Source organism: Bos javanicus, chromosome 15, assembly GCF_032452875.1.
Source record: "Bos javanicus breed banteng chromosome 15, ARS-OSU_banteng_1.0, whole genome shotgun sequence".
NCBI lineage: Eukaryota > Metazoa > Chordata > Mammalia > Artiodactyla > Bovidae > Bos > Bos javanicus.
In genome coordinates, this window is record NC_083882.1 from 50,171,641 (window position 1) to 50,192,531 (window position 20,891).

The 20,891-nt window shown below is 36.1% G+C and overlaps 3 protein-coding genes and 1 pseudogene across 3 annotated transcripts in view; 2 read left to right on the plus strand and 2 right to left on the minus strand.

Moving 5' to 3' along the window:
• The window catches only part of LOC133226772 (olfactory receptor 51F1-like), a 460,311-nt gene that overhangs the window by 85,596 nt on the left and 353,824 nt on the right, over positions 1-20,891 (plus strand). The gene's annotated exons all lie outside the window — the stretch shown is intronic.
• LOC133261349 (olfactory receptor 52E2-like) lies at positions 1,692-2,629 on the minus strand (annotated as a pseudogene).
• LOC133261558 (olfactory receptor 52D1-like) lies at positions 13,088-13,936 on the plus strand. The gene has a single exon (XM_061440017.1). The coding sequence runs from the start codon at positions 13,088-13,090 to the stop codon at positions 13,934-13,936; it is 849 nt and encodes a 282-aa protein (XP_061296001.1).
• Positions 18,492-19,436, minus strand: LOC133261559 (olfactory receptor 52E1-like). The gene has a single exon (XM_061440018.1). The coding sequence runs from the start codon at positions 19,434-19,436 to the stop codon at positions 18,492-18,494; it is 945 nt and encodes a 314-aa protein (XP_061296002.1).

Consider the following 20,891-nt stretch of genomic DNA (forward strand, 5'->3'; position numbering starts at 1 on the left):
CAGAGTCAGACACGACTGAAGCAACTTAGCAGCAGCAGCATGTAGCAAAAGTACAAATGTCATATGCTGATTGCTAGAAACAGTAAGATGGTAGTATCAGAGGCAAAAATGAAAATGTTTCAGATAATTCTGAAATAAAAGGGCTTCTCTGGTGACTCAGTGGTATAGAATCTGCCTACCAATGCAGGAGATACAAGTTCAATCCCTGGATTAGGAAGATTAGCTGGAGAAGAAATGGCAAACCACTTCAGTATTCTTGTCTGGGAAATTCCATGGATAGAGGCAGGCTACTGTCCATGGGGTTATAAAAAGGCAGACACAACTTAGTGATTAAACAACAACAACAAATGAAATAAAATCAGCTGATCTGGAGGATTGAAAGTGCCCGGTGATAAAGGTACTTCAGTGATAGAGTCCTCAGACTGATGATAAAAGAAATTAGGATACAAGAAATTAGAAAGATGAACATATGATTAAAAGTAATAGATATAAATGAAATGACAGAAGATTGTGGAGATAACTTTCCTCACATTATATATGGATAAAAAGAAAAATAAATTATGTAATTATTTCCAAATTACAAATTTCTATTTTAAAGACTAAGAGGTAACACTAAACATAAATATAAAAAATATAAACTAAATTTGTGGATAATATATATTAAATTTGACTCTAATTGTACTTTAGTTGTGTCACTACAGCTTCAGGGTATTTTGTATAAAGCTAATATTAAAATAAAAACCCATAAACATCTCTAATAGAAACATTGTTGTCAGGGGTGAGCATCAATAACAAAATATGATAACACAAATGATAAAAATGATAATGCTGTTGTAGTGGTTTAACCTCCCAATCATGTCCAACTCTTTTGCAACCTCATGGACTGTAGCCAGTTAGGTCCCACTGTCCATGGGATTTCCCAGACAAGAATACTGGAGTGGGTTGCCATTTTATTTCTCTCAGAGATCTTCCCGATTCAGGGATCAAACTCACATGTTCTGCATTGGCAGGTGGATTCTTCACCACTGAGCCACCAAGGAAGTCTGATGATAATGTTAATGGCTAATAATTATTTTTATTTACTATAAAAAACATGCAGGTACTATATTGATTGTTGTATAAACATTATGCAATGTAATTAAGTCTTCATGCTTAACCTTTGAAATAAAACTATGGCAATGCTTATAAAATAAGGAAATTGAGAATCATTGAAATATGTATATTAAAGACAGAACTAGGACCAAACAAGTTCTGTCTGTTAATGAAAAGAGGAAACAGCAACTATAAAGTTAGTCTAAAATAAGTTATAGAACATATAGAACTAAGAATGTGAATGTAATCAACCACTCTAGGCTGTAGATGGTTTCTTTACTTACATTTATGTCTTAGTTTGGTTTATGAAACCTAAATATATCTGTGACAAACTCTATACAAACATTTATAATGAACCTTTTATAGACAGTCATTTCCCTAGTTCCATTTTATGTGCAAAATAAGTACCTAATCTATGACACAATTTTGGATGTCTATATTGAAAAGCAGAGACATTACATTGCCAACAAAGGTCCATCTAGTCAAGGCTCTGGTTTTTCCAGTGGTCATGTATGGATGTGAGAATTTAATATAATAAGTTGTTTCCCTGCTCAAAAGTTCCATCTCATACATATTAGGTGCTATTCCGTTTTAATTCCTTATTTTTGTAATAACATTTTTTTCACACGGCCATAGATCTGCTTGGTTCTGACTCCGTACATGACAGGGTTGAGCATTGGCGGCACTGTAACATAGAGATTGGCCAAAAGTATGTGAATATAATGGGGGACATTTCGGCCAAAGTGATGTGTCATAAAGGAAAATAGAGCTGGTGTATAGAAGGCAAGAATTACGCAAACATGGGAACCACATGTGCTGAGAGACTTGAGTCGTGCTTCACGAGAAGGAAGATGAAAATACTCATCACAGAGTATCTGAACATAAGAAAGGGCAATGGCTATGATATCAAACACTAGGATTGACATAGCACCTAAGCCATAGATGATATTGATCTTGATGCTGACACAAGATAGGCGAGCAAGGCCCATGTGTTCACAGTAGGTATGAGGGATGACTTGATTCTCACAGAAGGGCAGCCGTAAAATGAGAAATACAAATGGAATAACAGAAATAAATGATCTCACTAACACACCAACACCAATCATAGAAACGACCCTGTTGGTGAGGATGGTGCTATATCGGAGGGGGTTGCAGATGGCCACATAGCGGTCATAAGCCATTGCCAAGAGGACTGCTGATTCCATACCAGGGAAGTTGTGGATGAAAAACATCTGAGTGAGGCAGGCTTCAAAGAGGATCTCTTTGAAATTAAACCAGAAGATCCCAAGCATCTTAGGGATGGTAGCTGTGGAGAGACTCAAGTCAATGGTAACCAACATGGCCAAGAAGTAGAACATAGACTGGTGTAGACTGCTCTCAGCCTGGATCACAAATAGGATAGTGGAGTTCCCTATCAGTGCAGTAAGGTACACAGCACAAAAGGGAAAGCCAATCCAGATATGGAGAGTTTCCAGTCCTGGGATTCCCAGCAACAAGAGAAGGAGGGGTGAAACTGGGTATCATTGGGAAGGGACATCCTGCTTGGTAATGCATAAGTCCATGTTCCTTACAAATGAGTGTTTACCGATCTTCAGAGTACTGAGTAAAGCTCTGCAATGTTTTAAACCTAAGGAAAATAAGAATACCATACAATTGAGTATAATCTCTTCCTCAGTTAATTCACACAATAAGAAATGTAGTATCAATACATAAACATCAGTGTGAAAAGCAAATTCTTGAGAAGGTTTTAGAAATTTTGTAGTGGATTGTCATAAAAAATTCTACATAATGTATTCATCTTTGTTAGCACTGTTCTTCTCTGCTAATTTGCAATGGTTCTATCACTGGTAGTATGCTAAAATTTTGCCTTACTATTAATAATTCATTAATTACCTTTTCTCATCATCATCAACATAATTTATTTTCAATATTGACATGCATAGGGGTTTGCCAGCCTCTAAAATGGTCTGTAGTTTCATTTAATTAGATGGTAACACACAAGTATTAAAACATTTTTTCTAATAATTTCTAATGAACACATATTCATTAAGATGCAATCTAAAAGGTTCAAAATAAATATAAAGGATTCAGGTAAGCCATTTGTTAATATTTATTCATTAATATTAAAGTGTGCAGTTCAAGTGCAGTTAAAATGACAGCATCAACTACCATTAATTAAGGTACTTGCCTACTAATTCTAATGCTGTGGAACATGTGCAAATATTATCTCTAATCTTTATAAACACAAATAGGAGAACATTAATCCTATCTTTATGTATGGACCTAAACCTCATATAGTTTAAAAGACTTGTCAAAACTTCTAATGCTTATAGCTACAGAGCTATAGAAAGAAAATAGAGGAGAAAACAGTAAATTGAAATGAAAAGAGAATGGAAATAAGGAAAAGCTAATACATGCCTAATCCATATCATATGTACATAGCTCCCTCTCCTCTACACACATTCAAACAGACACATCATCTCTTTTAAACCCACATCCATCTGAATACAAGATGTCATATCTTCATTATAATCTAAGGAGGCCATAGTTGTAACAGTTTAAGATTCATGGCAAATATGTTGAAGAAAAACCTAAATAGATGCCTGTTCTGAGCAAACTGGGTCTACCATTTTCAAAATTACCAAAGCTGTTCTTACAGATTTTCATGTACTTTACTTATGGCAATTGTTAGATGAGTATTTAAAAAAAAATTGATCATTCATTACTGATAGTGGTTTTATAGTAAGAAGTCTTTTCATCATTTTGCATTATTGGAAAATGCCAGAAGAGCAATGGAAATTATGATCACAGTTTCACTAAGACAATCAGGTATCATCTAGACCTGATGATATGTGTGAGAAAGCAGGGAACTCCTAGGAGGAAATGGCAAACATGAAAACAAGGGAAGCTGAAAGCAATAGGTGTTATTTGTAGGAGGCATTCTGTGAAATGTCTTTAAGAATAAGCTCTTTCTTCCATAATATTGTGGCCTTGAAATGCAATAGTGAATACTCTAAAAATGTGTGATATAGATAATTGAAAGTAGAATTCAATTACGGAAGCAAAATTTTCTGTGATTCATTAACATAAGTTAATGACAGTCTTAATTTTTTTTTTTTTGTATTCCTAGTCCAGAAATCAAGTTGTAACTATCTATGGTGATGGATGTTATTCAGATTATTGTGGTGATCATTTCATAAGATGTAGGTTATGTTGTATACTTTAAACAAATATAACATTATATGTCAATTATACCTAAATTTAAAAAAGAAAGAAAAATATCTGAGTAGCATCCTCTTCTCTCACACATTATAAAAAAAGTACAACTAATTTTACCTCTTCAGTATTTTAAAAATCAGTGCATCTGTCTCATTCATAATGAAATTAGTTTAAATCAGTATCATTTCTTGGATTTATTGCAGCACAGTACTTTACAGTACTTGAAAGTATGAGGTCTGCAGTCAGACTAACTGTGTTGAAACCCAGATTCACAACTTATTTACAGTGTAATCAAAAGAAAGTAAGTGACAAGCATTTTTCATCTATAAAAGAAGGAATAAAGTTAAAGCCCTAAATATAATATTTTTTTAGTTTTAGATAGATATTGAACACTTTGAGCCTACTTCAAAGATACCATGCTGTCCATCATTCTTTAGATGACAGGAGAGTGATTTTTCTAAAATGCACAGGATAGATTGAGGCTGAAATCCAAATGTGTATATTATGATTACATGCTCCTTCCTAACTATGATCTTGTCCATTTCTCTAAACTTCTGTCTCAGTCGTCTTTCCCTCAAACTTATCTTGTGTCTCTTCTCTTCCTTTCTTTCTCTCATCTTTCCTTTTGTCCATCACTGTGGCCTCGGGATACACTGTGAGTTAAGAGACAGAGAAAACTTAGCAGACAGAGCACCAGAATGGAATCCTGTCTCTGTTTTGTCTTAAACCACTTAGTCTTTAGGAGAGCACTGCTCTTTGCCTGGAGGAGCTTTCAGTAGAAATTCCCCACAGCCAGTTTTATAAAGCACAAAAAAGACCTCTGAGGATTCAAGATTCTAATCTGATTTTGAGTCAAAAAAAGAGAGCCATTAGGGAGCCCTGGTTTCTAAGGAAAAGAAACCAAAGATGTCAGGTTTACATTAGGAAGGTAACTAAATAGGAGGTCTTTGTACTCTTCCCTCACAGAAACACCTGCTCAGCAACCAGTAATGGATGAAAATAAGAGTTCCAAAATCTAGATGGGAGGTTATAGGATCCTGGTGGAGCAAAGAACAAGACAAAACAGATTAGTAAGAGTAAGAAGAAATGTTTCACTTTACCCTCATCACTCACCTTTCCTCAGACTGGCACTGCTCTGCACCAAGAAATTCCCTCAGCCTGAGTTCTCCTGTGGGGGAATGAGAGAGTAAGCCCAGCTCCGGACGAATGTGTGTGTGTGGTGGTGGTGAGTGGGGGGAGTGTACGTATACATATGAAATATATTCATGCACAGGCATAGTCCTTTCTCATTATTCTCATTAGTTATTTTCCATAAAGTCACCATGGACACTGAATTAAAATGTAGGAAAATATCATTCCTACAGGAAATGCAGATCTAGGTTCCTACAAGCTTCTTGCCACTGTTGTAGCCATGTGTTCCAGGAAACAAACTCACTCAGAAGGACAATGCAGATAAATATTATTTTATTCTGGTACACTTCAAAAGTAAATTTTTTAAATATTTATTTATTTTAGTGCATTTCACTACACTTGACAGCTATTACAGACAGCAAGATTATCAACAAGAAACATGGAAATAAGAAAAATGTGGCACTAATAGAATGCAAAACTAATACTTATTTACAACGTGAAAGAGGAAATGAAAAGTCCACCTCAGCTGAGAATGTACATGTCAGGCAATTTAATTTGTCCCAGATCTTTGCATGTCTACAGATGACTGTGAAAATGTCATAACTATTTATTTGAGGTTACAAATAAATTCTTGAGAGTAGGCAAATTTGCAACTATAGAATTTCCAAATAATGGGATTGCGCTGTTGAAAGCAGAGAAGGCAATGGCACCCCACTCCAGTACTCCTGCTTGGAAAATCCCATGGACAGAGGAGCCTGGAAGGCTGCAGTCCATGGGGTCGCTGAGGGTCAGACACTACTGAGCGACTTCACTTTCACTTTTCACTTTCATGCATTGGAGAAGGAAATGGCAACCCACTCCAGTGTTCTTGCCTGGAGAATCCCAGGGACGGGGGGAGCCTGGTGGGCTGCTGTCTATGGGGTCTCACAGAGTCGGACACGACTGAAGTGACTTAGTAGCAGCAGCAGCTGTTGAAAGGTTTTTGCTAAACCACGTAAGACACGGGGATTCTTGGCCTCCAGAGGAGAAGAATTCAATCTGGGGCCAGTGACGAGGCTTGATCACTCAGAGCTTCTGTGTAATAAAGTTTTATTAAAGTATAAAAGAGATAGAGAAAGTTTCTGACATAGACATCAGAAGAGGGCAGAAAGAGTGCCCTCTGCTAGTCTTTAGCCGGATATTATATAGCTACTAGCAGTCTGCTAATTAGAGAAAGGAAATGTCTCAAAACTCAGAGAATGGCACCAGGCCCCTTACCAACAACATGCATTGAGAAAACATTGGAATTGGGTGAGTCATCCTGGGCCATAAAACTATTGACATGAATCTTAAAGAAAGGCAAATTTCCAAGCAAATATATAGTTTTATTAACATAGATTAGGAGAACAATGTACAAGTAAAACATACAGGATCTGAGCCTTTAGGTGGAACTGACTTGAAGACAGAGTCTAGGGTAAATGTATAGTACATTAACATAGCTTAAGGCAAACATTTCCATAACAAAAATGCATTAGTTAGCTCAAGGTTTGAGAAAAGTTCAGGTGGAACCAGGTGTCATTATGGCAACACAGAATTTTAAGAGAAACCTCTTTTTAAATTTGTATAAAGTGAAAGTGAAGTCACTCAGTCATGTCCAACTCTTTGCAGCCCCATGGACTGTAGCCTACCACACTTCTCTGTCCATAGGATTTTCCAGGCAAGAGTACTGGAGTGGGTTGCCATTTTCTTTTCCAGAGGATCTTCCCAACCCAGGGATCAAACCCAGGCCTCCCACATTGAAGGCAGACGCTTTACCATCTTAGCCACCAGGGAAGTCTCTTAAACTTGTATAGAGAAGGGGAAAAAATATAACACTAGTTTGTTTCCTCCTCTGCTTAAGAGAGAGATAAAAATATCTGACACTTGTAGCCTATTTCCTCCATTTGGAGACCCCTGGCCTTCCTGCCTGTTCCCCTCTCACTGTGTATATGTAATGTATATAAGACACACTAACAATAACATAAAGAATATAACTAAATTTAAAGTTAAATGATAAAATTCCAAGTTGTACAATGAATGAAATTAGTGAGATTGTCACACACAATAAAGATTCAAAAATTAGTTAAAGGTCAAAAGCTAGCCTGGAATACATACATGTAAAATCAAGCAATAAATCTCAGTGGCTTGATTGTTTAAAGATGTCAAAGTTTACACAATAATGTTTAAATGCTATTCAGTTTTCAACAAAGTCACATTTTCATTTGTTTCATGTAATAAATTTTCTGTGATAGAAACAGACATACAGTGCAAAAATAGTTGCCAAGGGCTATGTTAGGGGAAAAAATGGGAAGAGATTGGTAAATGGGTACAAACTTTCAGCTATAAAATGTATATGGTCTGAGGATTTAGCACCTAACTTAAGGACTATAGTTGATAATACTATATTATATAATCAAAATTTGCTGGGGAGTAGAACTTAAATGCTGTCTCTCTTATACATACACACACACACAAATGTTCTCACATACAAATAAATATGTGTGGTTACAGATATGTTAATTAACTAGATGTGGGAGGAGGGGAAATCCTTCTAAAATATATTTATATATCAAATCACCATGATGTGCATTTAAAAAAAAAATCAATGGAATTTATTCTGATTAATATGAAAGTAATAAAGTATATATCATGTCTTGAGATAGGTTATGCTATAAAATTTAGTTTAATATAATTTGAATATTTAAAATCATGTAAATATGAAAATTATGATATATAATTTAAATATCAAGGTGACTTTAGGATTGATATTAGTTTTTATTTATCTTTTCTTATATTAAAAATAAAAAGGCATTATTTAAAACAAAGGGACTAGACATTATCTTAACTTATTAGATGTGTGCATTTATTTTTTTTTAATTTTATTTAACTTTACAATATTGTATTGGTTTTGCCATATATCAAAATGAATCTGCCACAGGTATACCTGTGTTCCCCATCCTGAACCCTCCTCCCTCCTCCCTCCCCATACCATCCCTCTGGGTTGTCCCAGTGCACCAGCCCCAAGCATCCAGTATCGTGCATCAAACTTGGACTGGTGACTCGTTTCATATATGATATTATACATGTTTCAATGCCATTCTCCCAAATCATCCCACCCTCTCCCTCTCCCACAGAGTCCAAAAGACTGTTCTATACATCAGTGTCTCTTTTGCTGTCTCGTACACAAGGTTATTGTTACCATCTTTCTAAATTCCATATATATGCGTTAGTATACTGTATTGGTGTTTTTCTTAGATTTGTGCATTTATTTTTAAAAACAACCAATTCTGAGATGTAAGCAATCCTGCTGAAAGGCAGACTCCAGGCAATTGAGGAAGACTCCTTTCCCTCTCCTCTTTCTTGGATTTTCCTGTTATAAAGATGTCACCTCTAAAGACTTACAACCTGATTTCTGAACTCAAATCTTTAACTCCCAGTGTCATCTTTCCCTGACACTATAGGGAGATCATTCCCACTCAATGCCCATGGGACCCTCAGAAAATGGGAAGCATGTCTATAACTGAACTCATTATGAAAAGCTGTAAGTTATGAAGTTTTCTTCAGTTGAGGTGGGTACTCATCCTCATCCCAGGAGCACCCCTGGTGAGGAAAGGCAATGCAGTTTGCTCTCATTTGTGTCACAGGCTAGGTTGACAATAGCCAAATGGGTTTCAGGACTCTCATCAGGGTAAACAGGCTGTGAAAAACAGGCTTGTGTAAGGTTTCTTGGAGCAACTGAGCCCCTTTGGATTTATGACCCCTGAATAGGTGGCCTCTGTTTAACTCTGATGTGAGTTGATTCAGGGTGCAGCTTTCCTTGAGAATAAATTTTTGCATGGGCTTCTCTTCTTAGATCAGTCCTTCAGAAAAAGGCAATGAAGAAAGGATGGGAGTGCAGATGTATCAGCCCTACATTCTGAACAAACCTTAGAGATCTCTGGTATTTGAGATCTTCATGCTGCCCCAAACTGTCTAACATGCTTTATGTCATTTTACATTTACAGAATCCTGTGTAGCACTTGCCTCTTAGTGGTTAATATAAACTTTATAACATTTTACAAAATTGCAAACCTTGTCATTACACTTGGATTCCAATTCTAGCTCCTTGGATTCATTGTAGAAGAGATTTGGGAACCTAAAGTGAACATCGTTTACTTGTATTCATATCTGTGTTATATGTTTGAGTACCTATCTAGAAAGTCCCTTTAAGGATTCAGTACAACAATGCCCTCAGTATAAAGAAATATAATATCTAATAGAAGCTCAGTTCATGTTGATTTTTAATTTTTGTTATAAGCTTGATAGAGATGTAGAACTTATTTTTTTCTTTTTTACTTTTTTGGTATGTTTATTTTATATACTATCTTTCACTCATACGTACATCCATGTTCTTGACTCTTCTAAGTATGCATACAAGGTCTTTTGGGTTTTGATTTATAATATCAGGATCTACTATGCTCTTATTTTGTAACTTGACATTTTTTCATGTATCAATGCATCACACTTGAAACTATCACAGCATTGTTAACTGGCTATATTCCAATACAAAATAAAAAATTTAAAAAACCAACAAGAATAAAAAATTATATAGAATATTTAACAGCATGGAGAAAGTCTGAGATGCAGAATTTTGCCAGAAGGTGTTATAGGTCATTTATTTTATTCCTCCTTAAAATCAGATATTTATTCTCCTCCATTCCCTCTTTTTTCCCCCTATAATCAGACAAAGAAAAAAATATTGATATAATTTAATTTTGTTGTATCTGTTATATAATTTATTTTTGTTGTATTTTTAATTTCTTGGATATGTCTTAAATATTTAATATTATAAAATAAATAGTATAAACAGTATTAAACTAGTATTAAAAATTTTAATAGTATGAATAGTATAAATAATATGCAAATAGTATAAACTGTTAATGTACTATAGTGTTTGGGGATTAGTGTGAACCAGAGTCAGTTTATAGTGATTCCATTGTTTGTCTTAAGTTTAAATAAAATTATTTACCAGAAAAAATAACACTCCCTTAGGTTCTTCTTTTTCTCTTTTTGTTCATTCATTCATTGGAACATCAAACAAATACATGAAAAGAGATGAACTCTGTCAAGTAAGAATTTGTACCATAATAAATGTGAAAGATGTTCAGAAATAAAAATGCAGTATGGCGAAATAGAGACACGTAAGTGTACACATCATAGGGACGCTGAGGAGGGATATCAAATGATGGTTGAAAATAACTAGAAAAGTAATCTCAGAGGAGTGATATGTGAGTAAATTCTTGAGTTATTGAGGGATTTTTATGTGGAAAAAATACCACCATGAAGAACAAAGACACTGGGTCACCACTTTCACAAACTGACAAGTTCTCTATGAGAGATGTGGGAAAGATATTTAAAAAGCTTAGAGAAATGTTTCAATATTTTATAAGAGAAGGAAAGCCTCATCTCCTCTGTAATTTCATGGTTTATATTTTTATAATGAATACCATTGCAACTCTGCGTTATTTACTTACTTACCGTAAACTATATATAGCACGTGAATTTATCGACTACACTGGTGCTGGTAAAAAAAGGTAACCACAGAGATACAGCTAAATTATATTCTTATCACAGTCCCAAATATAGACTCTTTCTAAGTCTATGCTTCCTAAGTATACCCTTTCTGATTGTTTTCTGTGTTTGTAAAAGCTTTAGTATAAATGTGTTTTGTGTGTGTATATATATATATACACACACAAACATACATGTTTCATTTTTGCTTGTGCTTTTGTGTTAACGGAAAAATTGAATTTATGTTTCATTTTTCATTTGGATATTTTATATGTAAATATATAAAAATTACTTCATTCTAATTGCTCCTGAGTGCTCTATAATATGCTACAGATTTTTTAACTTGGTATTACTTTGATGGACATTTTGGATGCTTGATTTTTTCTTCTGTTATAGGCATTTTTACAATGAGAATTGCTGTATATACTTCTATGTCTATGTGCTTAGTAACTCACTCATGTCCAACTTTCGGTGACCCTATGGACAGTAGCCCACCAGGCTTTTCTGTCCATGGGATTCTCCAGGCAAGAATACTGGAGTGGGTTGCCATGCCCTCCTCCAGAGGATCTTCCCTTCATATGTATATATGAGCATTATTCCCTAGGATGGCAAATAGTTAAATTGATCTGCCAAACCTTTTGTTTCATAAGAATAGTTACTATACAGTTTTTTCTCTAACAGGTCAATTGTCTTCTACCAATTATGCATACTAGTTGCTCGTTTGCTCAAACCTCTCTAATGCTTGATATCAAAAATCATGATATTCTGTTGGTTAAAAATATAAACTGTGATTTCTATCATATTCATTTTCATTTTTAATTTCATGATTGCAAGTAAGGATAAAACCTGTTTTAAATAATTGGAAAATTGCATTCACTTCTGTACGAATTTTTCTCTGCATAATTTATCCACTTATTTTCTACTGGGAAATAGATTTAACTTGTGTAAAGAGGTAGAACAAATAGAATGAAACTTAAAGTACATGAGTAATAGGAGAATGTTGATGGAAACACAACTATAGATAAAAGGATATAAAATGTCATTTGAGGATCAAAAAGGGAAAGTTTGTAAAAACTCGTTTTAGCTCAATGATTGTAGACATAAACCTAAAAGTAAGCAAGGGTAGGGCTTCCCTGGTGGCTCAGTGATAAAGAACTCACCTGCCAAAGCAGGAGACATGGATTCAATCCCTGGGTTGGGAAGATCCCCTGGAGAAGGAAATGGCAATCCACTCTAGTTTCTAGCTGGGAAATCCCACGGACAGAGGAGCCTGGTGGCTACAGTCCTTAGGGTCGCAAAAGAGTTGGGCACAACTTAATGACTAAACAACAATCCCAAAAAAGTAAAGGAAGCTCAGAATACAGGTTATAACAATATTGTAATTTTTATCTACTAGAGCAAACACAAATTCTGGGGCCGGATGTGGGTCATGAGCAATGCAATGAACTGTTCATTTTCTGACACACTGTAATCAGGCTCACTCTTGCCATCATCCTGCATGAATCCCATGTTAGTCTGAATTAACCCCCTTCTGTTTATTCTACAACAGTCCCCCAGGACTGCAATATTTAAATCTCAAAGCTACCCACCCCCTATAATTTGGCATGTGCCCAAACTATTATAACTAAAATCTAAAATAAAGTTTATTTTCCATTCAAAATACTCTATCACCCATCCTGTTTCATTCTGGTTTGTATCTTACAATTGCATGTTAGTTACTAAGTCATCCAAACCCATGACTCTTACATAGTCTTCAGCTTTCAACTGATATCCCTTTCTTCTTGATGGAAGATTTTGCTTTCATATATGTAACTCCAGTTTTTTGATACCTAGATATCTTTTCTCATTTAGCATTTGCAGAGCAGCCACATTGAAATTTATAACTCTGAAATAATATTTCACACTCAGATAATGAAATAATTTCTATCAAAATATTTACAGACATTGTATTTATTCCATAGACTATAATTCTCTGCATTTTGGCTAACTTAACTTCTCAGAGGCCTCAAAATTTATGTTCTGATTTGTTTGCATTAGATGAAAATCCATGAAGGGAAAACTGAAACATCTGACGATTATGTCAGCAGATAATAAGACTGATATCTATCCATCAACCTTCATTCGCATCGGCATTCCTGGATTAGAGACTGCTCACATCTGGATCTCCACCCCCTTTTGTGTGATCTATCTTTTGTCCCTACTGGGAAACTGCTCTCTTCTCTTCATTATCAAGACAGATTCTAGCCTCCATGAGTCAATGTACCTCTTCCTTTGCATGCTAGCTCTGGCTGACTTTACTGTGTGCACTACAGCTGTGCCCAAACTTCTCAGCCTCTTCTGGTTCCATGATGGAGAGATTCGCTTTGGAGCCTGCCTCACCCAAGTGTTCCTGATTCACTCTTGCTCCACCATGGAGTCTGGCTTCTTCCTGGCAATGGCTTTTGACCGTTATATAGCCATTTGTAATCCACTGAGACATGCATCTATTCTGACACATTCTACAATTGGGTGCATCGGTCTAGCAATTGTATTCCGGGGCACAGTACTTCTCTTTCCTCACCCTTTTTTGCTACGGTGGCTTCCCTACTGCAGAAATATCATTTCCCATACCTATTGTGAGTTCTTGGCCCTCATCAAGATTGCCTGTGCTGAGACCAGAATCCGCAGAGCCTATAGCCTCATTGTTGCCTTTCTTACAGGAGGAGTGGACTTCATATTGATCATTTGTTCTTCTGTCCTCATACTCCACACTGTCTTCCATCTCCCATCCAAGGACGCCCGACTCAAGACCTTGGGTACTTGTGGCTCTCATGCCTGTGTGATCTTAGTGTCTAGACTCCAGCCTTCTTCTCTTTTCTTACTCACAGGTTTGGGCACCATGTTGCACCCCATGTCCACATATTTGTGGCCAATATTTATCTCCTAGTCCCTCCCATGGTGAACCCCATTATCTATGGGCTGAGGACCAAGAAGATACAAGACAGGTTTCTTAAATTTTTCAATTTTTCAAAGTCTCTGAACTAAATCTTTCTTATTCATAAGTAATATCTGACCAAACATATTATCTAACTGTGAATGTGTGGTTTCTTCATCAAGAACTTCTTTTACTTGTTTGAGGGCTAAGGTTTTTCTATGGGAAGTAACTTACCCAAAGATGAGTTATTATATTATTGCATCTATGTTGTCATAGTCATTAAGGCAGGTATAGTACCAAGTAAGGCTCTTTGTCAAAACAATAAAATATTGTTTCAAAAATGGAGAATCATATGAGGTAAAAAATAAGAGAAATTTAAAATCAACATGATATATAATCATATCTTTGGCTTAAAGTATAAAATTTACTACTAGATTTAGAAATTTCCATTTTTTGCCCCAGTTCTTCCTTCTTGATGAAATATACTTCATTCTCAAGCATATGCTTTAATACTTTCCTAGTCAGAGTCTCTTGGTGCTACCTATCTCTGTTCACCAAAATTTTCTTCAATTCACCCTCTTCTTGAATGACACTTCTCTAACTATGCAGTTCTATTGTCTAGTTATTACATTTTATTAGCCTTTTCAAGTTATTCTCCTACAGTCTTTTGGAATCTATTATTAGTGGAATAGGCTCGTGTTGACCAAATTATCCTTATTATCTTTTCTCTTTGTCATTAAATTAAATTTTGCTTTTCTTGATGTCTTAAAGGTTCACATGGGGCTTCCCATGTGGCTCAGTGGTAAAGGGTCTGCCTGCCAATGCAGGAGATGCAAGACATGCTCAGTCCCTGAGCCAGGAAGACCCCCTGGAGAAGGAAATGGCAACCCACTCTAGTATTCTTGCCTGGGAAATCCCACAGGTAGAGGATCCTGGTGGGTGGCATCCATGGGGTTGCAAAGAGTCAGATGCAACTGAGCACACACCACACAGGTTCACATGGGTAAATCTCATAGGCATTATGCTAACTGATAAGTCAGACACAAGAGAATACATGCCGTATGGTTCTATGTAAATGAAAATCTAGAGAAAGTAAAACTATGAGGGATCATGTTCAGGCATTCATATTTTCAAGTTCCCTAGATAATCCACAGATGCAGCGAAAATTCAGCTTCAGTTGTGCACAGAGAAATTAGTTGACCAATGGGGAAATATTTTAGTCAAGTACTTTACCATTCAAGCTAAAAATGGGAAGTGAATCAGCATTTATTAAGCATTTGCTAGGTTCCAAGCTCTTCATTTTGTATTTTATATACATAATGACTTAACTCTTATAATATTTTCTAGAGTTAGTTATCATAAATATACATATATTAAATAGTTCAACAAACTCATATTCAATGGGTCAGTGAGTCAAGGAGCTAGAATTGGAAGTCTTTTCTAGCTCTAAAACCATAATTTTCTTCGAATCTCATAGTAATTCCATATATAGATATACATTCTTAGCCACTACACTATATCCAGTTATATTACACACTGATATGTAAGTGTGACAAGTGCTATGATAGAAGTATTAATACAAAATAGGTAATTAGCCAAGGCTATGGGGTTTAGAAAATCATAAAAGTGTTCCAGAAGGATAGGACATCAGGAACCTTAGGTAGATAATTAAAAGTCAGTGTGGATTAGGTCAAGTCAGTTGTGTGTGTGTGTGTGTGTGTGTGTGTGTTTATGTGTGTGCATATGCGTGCCCTTGGGTGTTGGATAAAGGGAAGTGTCCAGTTTTGAGTTAGCCAATTCTACATTCAAGCATCTCACTTCCTAAAGATTATCTGATTTTCCCTCCTCTCGCAATGAACCATTTTGATTAATAATCAAATTTCAACTTTCCAGAATAATAGTTCTCAAGATTAAGGAGGCTTAAAGTCTCTTAAGAATACAGATTGCTCAGACCTACTCTAAAGCTATTAAGGTTCAGAACTTCTGTCACATGTCTCATAAATAAAATCCTATTTTCTTTTGATAGATCATACTGAGTACTTATGATTCAGTGGTCCAAGCTTTGAGAAACACTGTTGTAGGAAACTGAGAATGAACACATAAAGGTCCTTCCACTTAAAGGATGTAACATGATTTAAAATTCCTACCAGGAGTTATAGCTTTTCATTAGAATATAGAAACTTAGAAGATGTGTCTCTAAAAACTTAAAAAAAATGCTAAATAATAAAAATCCATACTTTTCTTGAAAATGTCAGATGACTGAAATTAGAGAGCAACTAACCAACACAAAACCTCAGAGAAGATAGGCAGAGCCAAAGATGTATGAAACACAGGTCCATGCTTACCAGCCAAGATGCCATATGCCATACAGGCCTGTAAAAAAGAACCGGTTCAAATTTTCAAGCAAACTCCTCACAACTAAATGTAGACCTATTGAGAATATAGAATGGCTGAGGGCCGTCTGTGTACGACACAAATGAGAATTTAGACCCACTCAGGTTTTCTCCCTAGAGCTCAGCCAGGTACTCTTGGAAAGCCTACTCTTGGAAAGTAGGACTAGAGGCCTGAGAAGACTTGCATCACGGAACAGACTTGGTAGATGGGAGTGGCATCTGCTGTAGGATGGGGACTATACCTCACCCAGTTCCTATCCCCTAAGCATCAAGTGAAGATCCATTGCCTGTGAGGTAATGGAGTAGAAACAGACTCTATAATCCCAGGCTGAAGCTGGTTCATCAGAAGTCTCCTGCAGCCCTGGGGGAGGGGCAGAATCACAGGGAAATCTGCACTTTCAGTATCCAGGAACACTACACCTGCCTGAGACAGGCTGAAACAGAAGACAGCCCCATCCTCCAGGTCCCACCAGCAGAATCGCTGGGTTCAAGTAACAAAGCACCATGCTCTGTTCCTGAGGGAGTGTGGAGAGCCTGGAGATTGGTCTTGTCTGTGACACAGGAATAAAGGGGTGATCCAAAGCTGATACTGGGATAGACATTAGAAAAAACCTTCTCACCAGCCCTCAGCCTGAGTAAAAGGTAAAGTTAGAGAGATATGAATCCTGTGACTCATTCACTGAGGACATTCAAAGAAATCGCAGGAGGAAATGGATGGCCTTAGTAGTCCCTTACCAATTTAAAGATTTGAACCTGTAGTGAGCAACCTTCTAACACAGAAGTCTCCAGGCCTAAATAGCTACACTGGTGAGTTCTACCAAACTTATAAAGGTTAAATACCAGTTCTTCATGAATGAACAAAAACATACAAACAGACTGAATACTTTCCAAATCACTCAAGATAACAAATTAGGCTATACAACTAGAGTCCATGTCATAAGTAGAATAAGTGGATAATTAATTGTCTAGAACCACAGTAAGGTTCTAGAAAATCCAAAGCATAACTGTTTGTTTTTGAATAAACCCAAGTTCATGGTGTGATGTTAATTAATACAAACTCCAATAATTTATGACATTATATTTTCCATTGCAATAAAAGTAAGTGGAAATTTTTTTCCTAAAGTGCCTTCTATAGAACAAGTGTCATAGTATGGTTGGAGGATAATTTCAAAATTTAAAATGAATAATTTATTAATTAAAAGCTCTGAGAGTCCTGCAGTAAAATATAGCTAAAAATTTAGTTTTATTGGCCAAGATTTACAAACATATTTTACCTTGAATCTTTTTATACAAATAATGTGAGTAAAGCCATATAGAAATAGAAATAGTGAGTGATAGTGCATGGAATTAGAATTTCATCTTAAACACACACACACACACAAACTCAGGGGTAACACTGGACTTTAAATCTAAGGCTTCCAACATTCTATTAGGATAAAACTTTTCTATGGAGTGGCAGAATGGCAGAAAACACAGAGACAAACTGCTTAAAAAATAAGGGTTTCTTTGAAAAGAAGTATCAGCAAGACTCTGTAAGAACTCATCCATTAAACAAGCAACACAATACAGCTTTAAAAAAAAAAAAGAAAAGAAAAGAAAAAACTACACCTTTACAAAGATTGTCAACTTTCCTCAGTTTTGTTCATGGAAAATTCTCATCTTCACACATAGCATATACACAGTGTCAATTTTATATCCTCTAACATTAACATGGCAAAGTCAAGAGCAGCATTCTTTTTAATAGGGGTTCCAGGCATATGGGAAGTGCTCCAGCACCTGTTATTTTAGAACTAGCAATGATCAGCGTAACTCATTTATTTTTGTTTAAATCAATATATAAAGCTCTTTTTTGTTTGCTTGTGTTCTTTTGCAGTGGGGGCAGCATGGTTTAGTTTCAAACTGATGGTGACTATGGAATGTGATGTGCTTTGTTCAGTCATAGTAGAAGCAAAACAAAGTGTTGGTTTTATTCCATGTGAAGAGGCTGAATTATTTTCAAACAATGGAAATTATAAAACACCTTTATTAATGCATTTGACATGATTCTAACTTTTAAATTTGGGTTTGTGAAGGAAGCTGACAGGCCTTCTCTAAGATAGGCCTCTATTGCTTCCAAATATTTCATTTTGACCATAGAGTGCCACTCCGTTCTTAGATTTGATTCTTTACCAGAGTTATGCTTTTTTCTTGGAAAATACTTTCAGCACATGCTCTCTAATCTGTTTAGTCCTGACACCATAGATTACAGGGTTGAGAGCAGGTGGAATGACTACATAGAAATTGGCCAGAAGGATGTGGATGTAGCGTGGTATATTCTGGCCAAACCTGTGGATCATGAATGAAAAAAATGCAGGGGTGTAGAAAGCCAGCATCACACACACATGGGAACCACAGGTGCTGAGAGCTTTGAGCCGGGCATCATGGGAAGGAAGTTGAAATACAGCACGGAGGATCTGTACATAGGAGACAACAATAGCTACAATGTCAAACACCAAGATAGAGATAGCACATAAGCCATAGATGATATTGACCCTGATGCTGGCACAGGATAGGCGGGCAATACCCATGTGCTCACAGTAAGTGTGAGGTATGATTTGGTGCCCACAAAAAGGTAATCTTAGAATGAGCGGAACAAAGGCGATGACAAAAGTCAGAGGTCTCAGGAGGACTACCAATGCAATGATGGCTACCACCTTGTTTGTCAGCACCAGTGTGTAGTGAAGAGGGTTACAGATGGCCACATAGCGATCATAGGCCATGGCCACGAGCACAACCGACTCCATGCCAGTGCATAGGTGAATGAAGAACATCTGGACAAGGCAGCCCTCAAAGGAGATTTCGCTCAGCTTGAACCAGAAGATGCCAAGCATCTTGGGGATGGTGGATGTGGACAGGCCCAGGTCAACAGATGACAGAATGGCCAGGAAGAAGAACATGGGCTGATGGAGACTACTTTCAGTCTGAATCACAGAAAGGATGCTAGTATTCCCAAGTACAGCTGTCAGATACACAACAAAGAAAGGAAAACCAATCCATATATGCATATGTTCCAGTCCAGGTATCCCCAGAAGAAGGAAAGAGGATGGATGAAATAGTGTGGCATTGAGTGAGGCCATCATTTGGGGATCTTTTTGTAGTGAAATATTTCAGAGACCAAGATCTTCTCAGTCAGAGAACATGTCTCATCCTACAGAGAAAATGAAGAGATCAGTGAAACTTCTACTATAACTGCTGGCTTTGTTGCATCATAGAAGCCTAAAAGTCTATGAAATTTAATGGTAAAATGTGGCCACAAGATTTTAATGTACTTCATCAAATCCATTCATTCAATTGAATTTTATATTTTAGTTCAACAAACATTGACTGTGTATCTACCATATATGCACTGAGATCTATGCTAAGATTGAATGCAGAAGATGAGTTAAACAAGGTATCTTTCCTGGTAGAACTTAAAAAGTTAATGGTTGAAAGAGTCATACAAATAGGCCATTCAAATTAATAAAATAATTTTAAGATAAGTTGTTCCCTTGCTACTTGAATATACAAAATATTTCCTGAAATCTTTTTATTATTATTTTATAGAAAAACTGGTTGATTCATGACTATATATTTTATATACAAAGTAGGAATACATCTTAAACATAATAAGAAATGTAGAGTATGTGAATTATATCTCGAAAAAAGCTATCTTTTAAAAAATTACAACCATTATTATTCTGAATATACCACATTTCTGACTTAAATATACACAATACACTATTAAAAGGAACTATAAATGTAACAAGAACTTTGTAAGATACTTTTGGATCTGTGCTGGCCTTCCACTATTTAAGCCACCCAAAACCATTCCTCATGTCGTAGTCATCTTCTGGTCTCTCCTTTCTTGTTAGTTCTAACATCACAAAATAACCTTTTATGAAGTTTTATCAATGAAGCCATGGGAAACTTCATCTCTGGATAATCTTCTTAAACTGGGTCTGCATAGTATGGAATGTATATTTCCCTCTTCATTTCTCTGCTGACTGTAGGCAAATGAAGCCTGCTATTTGTGTCTTCCTGTCAAGACAGAAACACAGATATATATACATACACACAAATGTTAATGTTCAGGTTTATAAAAGATCACAAAATACTCAAGTAAAATGAGTTAATTTATACACATCACTCTCTGAAACCAAATCTACCATTAATTTTACTATGCAAAGTTGTCACCATGATATATCACCTTAATAAGTCTGAGCACACTGTAATTGAGTTGTTTCTTTCTCTTTCACACTCACATACTCTGTCTCTCAATAGAGAGAGAGATGGATAGACATATACATAAAAAAGGGACATATGCCTATGAAAAACAGGGAGACACTGCATTAGACAGGTAAACTGTATTAGAACAATATTTCTAGGCAAGAAAGTGTGTGTGTGTGTGTGTGTGTTGAAAGGGCACATTGCTTCTTGAGCCTTGGACACATTGCATGAGAAATTCTACAAAGGAGACTTTGATCCCAGATGGAGATAAAACTGTGAATTAAGATAATTAGTCAAAAGCAAGCAAATTATAAGATTGATAAAAAAGA